Source organism: Capra hircus, chromosome 13, assembly GCF_001704415.2.
Source record: "Capra hircus breed San Clemente chromosome 13, ASM170441v1, whole genome shotgun sequence".
In the NCBI taxonomy this organism is placed as follows: Eukaryota; Metazoa; Chordata; class Mammalia; order Artiodactyla; family Bovidae; genus Capra; species Capra hircus.
In genome coordinates this window covers 64,082,373-64,093,285 of record NC_030820.1, presented here as the reverse complement: position 1 = coordinate 64,093,285, position 10,913 = coordinate 64,082,373, and the positions used below count along the sequence as shown (strand labels likewise).

Genomic DNA, 10,913 nt, shown 5'->3' with positions numbered 1-10,913 from the left:
CAGCTCTTTATAGTCCTTAAGAAACAACTGGAACTCTATGCTGGGAATCTCAGCTGAAGTCCATCAATCAGGCCAAGTGGGGAAGGGATCCAGATGAGAGGGAGTGGGGTTTGGCAAGCGGTGGTAGGGAGGATGAGTTCAGCCATGGTTCTTTAGCCCAGGTGAAAGTTATCAGACAAGTCATACCCCACTTTCCGTAACTGAAAATGCTAGGAATCTAAACAGAACATAATTCATGAGCCTCTAAAGGACCAAACAAACCTGAAGTTGGAGACCCAGCAATCACTGGATGCTACAAGAAGGACAAAGTCATAGGCTCTCGGAGCCAGGCCCTGATCACAGACCCACCTACAGTGTGAACTTCAGAAACTCAGGCCAGGAAATGACCGCGTGAGGGTGGAGCCGAAGCCAGGGAGGAGGAGGGGGCGGCGAGGCACCTGTAGGTGATGTGTTTCTGCCTCCATTTCTGTCCCGTCAGGGCATAGCGCTTGTGTCTCCGCCTTCGGCTCAAGTGCGGGTGATCTGGGACACCACACCGGGGTTTCTTCATCCACCTGGGCAGAGAGAGGGCACACATCCACATAGACACTGTGGTCACTGGACACTCTAGGAAGGCACTGCAGCGTCCCTGGTCCCAAGCTGAATGGCAGCGTTTTACATTCAACCTAAACTCTGGGCCCCTGGCTCTGATGGGGTCCCCAACAGGAACCCCATCGATCGTTCGTCTGTTCATTCATTCCTAACTGAATACGAAGAAGCACTGCTGCGTGATAGACTCGGAGTCAGAAGACAGGGGCTTGCTAGTTCCAACTCTGCCACTAATCGCACGAGTCCAGGCCAGTGACTGAATCAATGGGAGCCTCAGTCTCCTCATTGGCAATGCGAGAATTACAGTTCTCCCTGGTCTTAGCTTGTGCGGAGCCTTCAAGGAGGGAGTGCCTGTGGCCATACTCTGTATGTGAAATCAGATCACATCACTCTTTGCTTTAAAACTCCCGATCGCCTGGAATAAAATCCAAATTCCTCACCTTGGGACTTCCCAGGTGGTCCAGTGGTTAAGACTCCACGCTCCCAGGTTTGGTTCCTGGTCTGGGAACTAGATCCCACATACTACAAAAGTTCACGGGTAGCAAGTAAAGATCCTGCATGCCGCAGTGGAGATTAAAGATCCCGTGTGCCGCGACTAGGACTCAGAGCAGTCAAGTAATTACATATTTTAAAACAAGCAAAACAAACTCCTCGCCTTGGCCCATGGCCCCTACATGATCTGCGATCACCCCCTCTACCAGGCATCTGTATCCCCTTCCTCGCATCCACCTGCTCCAGCTCCAGTGGCCTCCCTGCTGTGCCTTGAACATCCTAAGGTCATTCCAGTTCAGGGTGTTTGCATTCGCTGTGTCCTCTGCTTGCCATGCTCTTCCCACAAAGTAAGGGAAGGTTTGTTCCCTTACTTTATGAAGGTCTCCACTCAAACGTCACCCCTTCCAAGAGGGCTTCCCTGCCACCCTATCTAAATTAATAGCCTCCCCCCACTATCCCACCTCTAACTGTTTATTCTGCTTGATTTTGCTTCATGGCCTTTATCATTGCCTGAAATGACATCTTATATTAGCTTGTTGTTTATCGTTTGTCTCTCTTACCTGATTCTAAGGTCCATGAGGGCGGGAACCTTGCCTGTATTCCCAGTGCCATCACAGTGCCTGACTTAGGAGGTGTTCAAGGGTGATGGCTGAATGAATGAATGAGAACTAGCCCAAGGCAAACAGGCACAGCTTGGAAAACAGTAAATTTTATATCACTCCAGATATTCAAAAAGTGGCTGAACAACCGTAGAGCTTAGAGTGTAGTTATCCACAGCACTTAACTATGTTGTACTGTGATTTGAAATCTATTAGTTCATTGCCTCAAATAAATAGTAAATTTTCTGAGGACAGGAATGAGTCATATTCATCATCCTGTCCTTAGAAGCTAGCCTTGTGCTAGGAGCTAAGTAAATCCTGATGACGATTTGTTATCAGTTAAGTTGCCCTGGGGAACAGTGAGCCTGGGACTTCTTTGGAGACGTGAACTAGGGGCCCGGGCAGGAGATTTAAAAGATCATGGCTGATTGGAAGGGTCACCCTTGCATCTCACGTCCGTTTGTCGCCCTAATGACCAGCTCATTGAACTAGAGATTGAGATCGCTGCGGGGGAAAACTGTCTGACCTCATTTCCAGTGGCTGAAAGCAGTTGCCTTTGGCAATAGAGAGGAAAGGAGACAGAGACTATTTTAACCAAATATTAAAAGCCCCTTGAGGGACTTAACCAGGTCCCACTCATTTTGTCTCTACCTCACCTAGAATGCCCACACTCAGAAATTAATAATAAAAGACTAAATAGTGACAGTAACAGGCATTGATATAACTGTGTATAATTTTCAGTGTTCATTCTCCTTTTTAAAAAAATTAATTTGAGGGACTCCCTGGTGGTCCAGTGGCTAAGTCTCTGGGCTCCCAAGGCAGGTGGCCTGGTTTTGTTCCCTGGTTAGGGAACTAGATCCCACATGCTGCAGCTGAGAATCTCCCCATACCCCAACTAAAGATCCTTCGTGTTGCAACCAAGGCCCTTGCAACCAAATAAATATATGTTAAAATAAAAAAAACAAATTTGGTTCTCAAAGCAACTCTGTGAAGTAATCAGAAATGACGGACCCCGATTTTACAGACCAGGGAAGAGACAGAGATAACGCCAGTAACTTGCAAAATAGGACAGAGGGGGAGGCAGGGCTGGGACTCTGTTGAATGAATGAATGAACTATCAACTATGTACCCGAACAAACAAAAGTCGGGGTTTCCTTTTCTTTTTCCCTCTGCTCAGCACTAGGCTGGGCTAGAGGAGCTATGTTTGTTGAACGAATGAAGGAGTGGATAATGTATGACATTTCCCAAGGCAGACACTCAAAAATGATCCTCTGAGGGGCTTATCTAGCTTCCTTTCACTGAGAGTCCCTGGGAAGAGACCCAGGAGGCACCGTTGCTACAGCAAGGTGGAGCTAGACCTGGAAGAGCCCCGGGGTGGGGCAGGGAGGCAGCGGCACCCAGGGTCACAGAGCTGGAGCTGAAACGAAGGTCTCCAAGTTCTCCCTGCAAACACGCTCCCCACTCAGGTCTGGGATTAAGTGTGAGCACCTTCTCCCTTCCCTTGCCTCCAAAACAGCGTCCCCAACCCTGCCCTCCTTCCTACAAAGAGGGGGCGCAGAGCAGAGTGGCAAGTGGGAAACGCCAGCCCCCTCCCTCCGCCTCCTCCTCTTGCTGCCACCTGCCACTCCCTGAACCCGGTCCAGCGGGCCTGGGGCTTCTGGAACAGAGCGAAACCCAGGGCCAGGTGGTGCCTCAGCAGAGCCACCAGTGCTGCAGCCACAGGAGGCGCTGCCATGAGGCCTGCGCAAAGGCCTCAAAATAACCTCGGCTTGGAAAGGCCGCAGGCCCACGGCGTCCACTTACTCACAGCATCACAGGAGCCGTCAAGTGTATTGTCTCAGGGGTTTACAACCTCACAGTCAGAGGATCTGAGGCACAGGAAATGCTCGTATGGGACTATGGGATCATAAAACCCCAGACTCACCAAATTTTATTTGAAAGCTTGAGGCTTAGAATAATGGAATCTAGAATCTGAGAGTCAAAATCCAACATTTCCCATCCATCCTCTCCCCTCTCTCCCCCAACCCCTTCAGTAAATGAGCAAGCTGAGACCTAGAGAGATGATTACCTCAAAGAGTGACTCAGCCAAGGGGTGGATTGATCCTGGATCCACCACTGGCTGGATTTCCTGTTCTCTGCCAGCCGCCTACTTGCCTGCATCCTCCCCAAGCCCTGCTCTCTCCTTCCACCTGAGTTCGGGTACCCCCCACCGCCCTCCCCCGACCCCCCACCCCCACCCCCCCTCCCTCGTGAGGAAACTCTTTCCAAGCTCTTGACCGTGGCTTCCTGGCAGTAATGGCTTTTCTTTTCCTTTTTAGGTCTTTTAAAAAAATATCTTTTTATTTTGTACTGGGGTACAGCCGATTAGCAATGTTGTGGTAGTTTCAGGTGAACAGCGAAGGGACTCAGCCGTACATATACACGTATCCATTCTCTCCCTCAAACTCCCCTCCCATCCAGGCTACCACATTTACACTGAGCAGATTTCCCTTGGCGATGTAGTAGGTCCTCGTTAGTTATCCGTTTTAAACACAGCAGAGTAAACATGTCAGTAACGGCTTTTCTTAAATAACTTTAACAGCTTTCATGGCTATTCCTTAGAGACAAAAAAACTCAACTCTCTCCCATCTTAAATACAAATTCATCCCTCTCTAGCCACATCTCTTCCTCCTTTCCTTCACTTTCAGCATTTTTTTTGTTTGAGGGGGTGGGCAGGCTTATGGGATCTCAGTTTCCCGACCAGGGATTGAACCCAGGCCATGGCAGTGAAAGCCTGGAATCCTAACCACTGGATCAACAGGAAACTCCCATTGCTCAGCTTCTTGAAAGTTGCCCCTATGTTTGCCATCGCCGCTCCTCACCTCTCCTTCTCTGTATCACATGACTTTGCTGCCATCATGCCACGGAGGTTTCAACGCCCTCTTTGTTACTAAACTCAGCAGACACCTTTCAACCTCCTGTTTGACCACTGCGGCAGCTGACCCTGCTGACCATCCCCCCTGCCCCTCACAATGACCATGGCATCCCTGTCGGGCTTCGTCCCCTTCTCAAGTGGCTCCTTCTCCTGGGGGCTCCACCCTCGTCACTCTTCTCTCCCTCCTCTTTATCTTCTCCCTGAGTATAAAACCATCTGTGTGGTTTGGCCTACTTGTCATTGCCTCCTAAGTATCTCCCTGAGATTCGGTGTTTCCTTCTGCGTTCTAGACCAGCAGAGCTAGCTGATGGTGTTTTTCACTAAATGGGGAGCACAGGGATGAAAGGACCAAGCCCACTGCCCAGCTCATGCAGACATTCAGCAAATGTTTAATAAATGGGAAAAGTGGAACAAGACTTGCCATCATTACTCTAGAATTTCCTGTATCTAGTGAGATGCCTACATCTCAGGGATGCCAGAAGGGTGACTCACAGACCCACAAGTTATTAGAATCAGAGGAGATTTAAGGCCACCTGTAACCAAACCCTTTACTGTGCTGATAAGGAAACTGAGGCCCAGAAAGGTCAAGAGTCTTGTCCAAGGTCACACAGCCAGTTTGCGGCAGAACACACCCCCAGCTCACGTATGAGAGGGCACCTTGGGCTACTCCCTCCCAGCTGACACTCAGGAGTGGAAGATGGGAAGGCAGAATGGGTAGGGTATACAGATGAGGCCACGACAAGTGTGAACCCAAATGTAACTCTGGAAAGTTCAAAGGCACAATGTCCTGTGCAAATCTTACTCGATTGTTGTCTGATCCAACACACCGGTGACAGGGATCCCGTAAAACTGCTGCATTGTGGCGACTGCTGACTGTAAGGCCTTCCCTGAGTGCAACGCAGATGACTGTGAGTCATAGGGCAGCAGATAGCCGTAGGACTTTAACCAGTTCTGAAAGACATGCAAAAGAAAAGAACGCATCATTCGGGGAAGGCTCATTTGCCCTTGAAACTAGGGACCATTTTACCCAAGGGACTGAAAGACTCATGTTCTGATTTCTGTCTCCTTCACTCCCTCCTGCAGACGCTGTCAAGTGAGGCTCCAAAAAGCACAGCTCTTGTTGGCTTACTCTTCTGCTATCAAGCTTCTGCTGAATCTCTATTGGCTATGGAATAAAGACTAAAATGCCTCGAGCCTTTCCAGCACCCCGTCTCTTCCCCATGTACTCAGTGGTTTCCACTGGCGCATGACTAGACATGCAAGAGGACCAGAGCAGTCCCTTCTCTGAAGCAGAGTGACTTGATGAACACTGTGCCCCCCAGACACCCGCTGTATCTAGAGACAGAGTCTGCCGTAGGAACCTTGTGTAGAATTATCTGTAGATAATAGATTATCTGTAAATAATGAGATTATCTAAGTCTTCATTGCTAATCCCTCCAAAGAAGTAAGCTATAATTAATAAATAGAAACAAAATAAACCAGTGTATTAATTTAAATATAACTACATAAATATGAGCATAGAAAAAAGTCTAGAAGGGCACACATAAAAAATAATGATATAGCTATGTAAGAGAATTCTTTGCTTTTAGGAAATATACACTGAAGTGTTTCAGCTTATATAAGGATGCAATGCGTGAAGTCAGCAACATTTTCTTTAACAGATTCAGGGAAAAAATTAGAGAAAGAGAGAGGGAGGAGAGAGAGGGGAAAAAATGTGGTAGAATGTTAAGAGATGAATCTGGGTGAAAGGTGTTTAGGAATTTTTTGTCCCATTCTTGAAAACTTTTTTGAAAGCCTGAAATAATGTCAAAAAATTTTTTTTAATAAAAAAGGAGTGAATGTGATTAGCCTTTGTTATAATATCATGGGGGACTTCTTTTTTCTGTGCTTATCTAAGTGTTAGGCATGGAGTAATTAAGTGAAAAAGGAGATAAACTTTAAAAGGGCAAGAGAATCTGAAAGTAGCTTGGATGAAGAAATTCAGACAATGAATCTGAAGGTCGGAAAAGTAAAGAGTATTTTCATTGACCAGCTAGAAATCAGAAGCCTGGGAAATATCTGTGGCATTAATTGGAAAATGAAGAAAACATCCATGTGTCTATGGAACCCACAAGCATGTCCTGTAGAGAGTAGACGTACACGCTGGTCTCTAAGTCACATGGAAACTGCCGCCCATCCTCAGAAGATTATCTTGAACACCGAGTGAGCAAATGAAGAAAACAGACCTTAGGAAACTGTATTAATGCTCTTCCCATCTACAGTTTTGTTTATTTTAGAAAAATATTATTTACTTATTTGGCTGCACCAGTTCTTAGCTGTGGCACACGGGATCTTCCATCTTCACTGTGGCTTATGGAATCTTTCTTTTTTTTTTAGTTGCCGCATGTGAACTCTAAGTTGCAACATGTGGGATCTATTCTTCCATCAGGAATTGAACCTGGGCCCCCTGCATTCCCCACTGCATTGGGAGTGCTGAGTCTTAGCCACTGCACCACCAGGGAAGTCTTCATAATTTTGTTTCTTTGTTTCTATATGAACATCTTATTGTGGCTGTGTCTGTTATGACAAGTCAAATCAAACCATTTGGGGAAGGAGGCAGACCAGAAACTATAAATAAGTTATTATTTATTTCACCAAGGAGGCTGTCACATTTTTACTGCCTTGTGATGAAATCCATCTGACTGATTAAGAACAAAATAGTCAGAATAATAAAGTCTTAAAACATCCCCAAGAGAGCAACAACCTTACTCTTTCATCAGAAATCTGCAACCTGTTTTTCACTCTAAATTTTGGCACAGGGTTTCAATACTTCTTGTGCTTCCCCCAGTGCTGAATCTCTGTCATGCCTTTGTACGTTTCCCCCCGTATGCCTGGCATACTTCTTAGTTTGGCAAAAATCTTTCAGTATTTTAAGGTTAAGCCTATAAATTACTCCCTCTGGAAGACTTACCTCACTCCCTAGCCAGGCACTTTCCTCCTCTTCTGTGTTCCCTAAATCCCCTGTTATAGACAGTATAGTTCTTGTAATATTGCTGCTGCTAGGTCACTTCAGTTTTGTCCAACTCTGTGTGACCCCATGGACTGTCCATGAAATTCTCCAGGCCAGAATACTGGAGTGGGTATCCATTCCCTTCTCCAGAGGATCTTCTCAATCCAGGGATCAAACCCAGGTCTCCTACATTGCAGGCAGATTCTTTATCAGCTACAAGGGAAGCCCAAGAATACTGGAGTGGGTAGCCTATCCCTTCTCCAGGGGATCTTCCCAACCCAGGAATTGAACTGGGGTTTCCTGCACTGCAGGCGGATTCTTTACCAACTGAGAGGGAAGCCCTCTTGTAACATTGGGCTCCAATCATTACTGTATTTATCAGACTCTGAACTCCTCCAGGGAAGGGTCCATGTTTTACTCATCTCTATATCTGGTGCCCAGGGATCCCCTGACACAGTAGTTGATCACTGTGTCCATTCAATGAACATTATTGGGTATGGGCTACCTAGTAGGCACTGTGCATGGCTCTGGGAATGCAAAGATGAATAAGGAGCTCACCGACCAACAAATAAACCCATCATGAAAATACAGCACTAAAAATCAGATGTGTAGAGAGTTCCATAGAAGAACAAAGCAGGGGGCATGTTATCCACACGGAGGGGTGGGGATGGGGAGCAAGGGGAACTCAGGAGAGGCTTCCAGGTGGTGGCGGTATCTCAATCTTTTTAAAATTAACTAATTTTTGGCTGTGCTGGGACTTTGTTGCTGTGCATGGGCTTTCTCTGGCTGCAGCGAGCTGGAGCTACTCTCTAGTTGTGGTGTGAGGGCTTATTGCAGTGGCTTCTCTTGTTGCAGAGCATGGGCACTAGAGCACGTGGGCCTCAGTAGTTGTGACCCATGAACTTAGTCACTCCAAGGCATGTGGAATCTTCTTGGACCAGGGATTGAACCTATGTCCCCTACATTGACAGGTGAATTCTTAACCACTGGACCACCAGGGAACTCCTGAGCTAGGTCTTGAGGGATATGTGCAATTATATGGAAGTGCTGGAGAGCATGGCACATTCTGAGCAGTATTTAAAATGGTGGAAACTTGGGGAAAAGGAGTATGGTGATGAGTGGAGAGGATTGGAAAGGAGGGGAGTGGAGAGAGATGATACACTATTAATTATCTGTTCACAAAGTGGACAAATCACAGAGAATCACTTGTGACTTGACTGTGGTCTCGGATTAGCCAAAAAGCTCAAAACATCTGGAAATGGGCATGACAGGGCAATTGACAAGTTACCTGTCCATGCATCAAGCTCCAATTTCTATTCCCAGGTCAGTTACATCATCAAAGTATTAAATCCCTGTACTCTATTCCTCAGCCCCTTCCAGCCAGAATGCCACATTATGTTCTTTACAGAAACTTCACTGAAGAATTGTTGGATTGAATAAACAGGGCACTATCATGGGAAAGAGGCACAAAATTTTGAGGTTGAATCCCAGTTCATCACTTGCCAGCTGTGTGACTTTGGGCAAATTGAGCATCAGTTTCCTTATTTGTGGGCTTCCCTGATGACTCAGATGGTAAAGAATCTGCCTGCAACGCAGGAGACCTGGGTTCAATCCCTGAGTCAGAAAGATGCCCTGGAGAAGGGCATGGGTACCCACTCCAGCCTTCTTTCCTGGAAAATTCCTGGAGGAGCCTGGAGGGCTACAGTCCCTGGGGTCACAAAGAGTTGGACACGACTGAGCAACGAACACTTTCCTTATCTGTAAAATGTAAACAATGACCCTCCTCTACAAGATTGCTGTTAAGCCGAAATGATTGAATGTACCTGACATAATCACTCAAAAGTGACTCGTTTATTACCCCCTTGGACGGTGTTTCTGTTACCTTTCATAAAATCAAGGTGGAAAAGACAGCCTTTGACTCCCTCTCTGCCTTTTGAAATCTGGTTATCCTGTCCTCCCCCTGGACCGAGAGCCGCCTTGAGGGTGCTATGGGGGGCAGTGTGTCCACTGGCTCTCGGTGAGCTGTGGGGCTGACCACCTCTCACACAGCACTGAGAACAGTGTGTGCAGAGAAATGACAGCTGACTGGAATCGTTCCCTTCGCCCTGTCACTCAGCTTTACTGAGACCAAACACAATCCCTCTCTATCAAGCTTTACCTTGAGGAATACGGCGTCTCTACAGGAGACTCTGTGTGCTTTCTGGTTTCAGCAAATGCATATTAGGTAACCCAGTGGTTCTCCTTTTTGGCCTTTCTTCTGGGAATCTTTTGGTCAAATTTATCACGTTTAAGTGTGGAACACGGTGATGCTTGCAATTAGCTGTTACTTTTTTCATTTTTCTGACCACTAAGCTGTGTTTCATCCTTAAAAATCTTACTTAAAAAGATTATTTCACTCTGTAAACTGCCTCAAACCCTTCCCAAAAGAGGTGTGGTACCAGTCTAAAATCCAATTCCTTCTTATTTGTGGACTCCATTAGTTAATTCTCTTAAAATCCAGTTAGGATGAATTACAGTATCTGGGAAATAGCTAGAGAACTGTTTTTTTTAAAAAAAAAAAAACCACTAAGGGGAAGGTTTTTTCCAAAAAAAATTATTTATTTTTGGCTGTGTTGGGTCTTAGTTGTGACACTCAAGATCTTCCTTGGAGAACGTGGGCTCTGTGATTTCCCACACGCCGACTTAGTTGCCTCACAACATGTGGGATCTTAGTTCTCTGATCGGGATTCAACCTGTGTCCCATGCATTGGAGGGAGGATTCTTAACCACTCTGGATCACCGGGGAAGTCCCGGCTGGGGAACTTTGGCCAGGTGCTTCCAACAAACTGGTCAACAGGGTAAATTTTTTAGCATCTGCCTTCAAGCTAGTATGGAATTTGACAATTTTCTCCCCTCCTGTCCTCATTACTATGATATTGTAGGAGACAGGGAACAGAGAATTTTTGGCATAAACTCTCTTCTAAAATTTGGGGGGGATTGAAAGGAGCTCCTAATTGGTAAAGGGCAGCCAGGTTTACCCAGCTCCTTTTTTGGATATTCAAGCAAAGTGTTAGTGTTAGTCTCTCAGCTGTGTCTGACTCTTTGCGACGCCATGGACTATAGCCCGCCAGGCTCCTCTATTCCTGGGATTCTCCAGGCAAGAATACTGGAATGGGTAGCCATTCCCTTCTCTAGGGGATCTTCCGGACTCAGGGATTGAACCCAGGTCTCCTGCATTGCAGGCAGATTCTTTACCATCTGAACCACCAGGGAATTCAAGCAAGGAGCATCTCAAAGCCAACCAGGAGCTATTATGAAGGTCACAGAGTCTAGCTCAGCAGGATCAGGAGTT

The 10,913-nt window shown here is 46.5% G+C and overlaps 1 protein-coding gene across 1 annotated transcript in view; it reads right to left on the bottom strand.

Moving 5' to 3' along the window:
- MMP24 (matrix metallopeptidase 24) overlaps positions 1–10,913 on the bottom strand; it is a 53,810-nt gene that overhangs the window by 23,289 nt on the left and 19,608 nt on the right. The window contains exons 2-3 of the mRNA XM_018057758.1: positions 5,396–5,544; positions 438–554 (exon numbers count right to left, since the gene is read on the bottom strand). Of these exons, the coding sequence (XP_017913247.1) occupies positions 438–554; positions 5,396–5,544 (266 nt within the window). The remainder of the gene's footprint in view (positions 1–437; positions 555–5,395; positions 5,545–10,913) is intronic.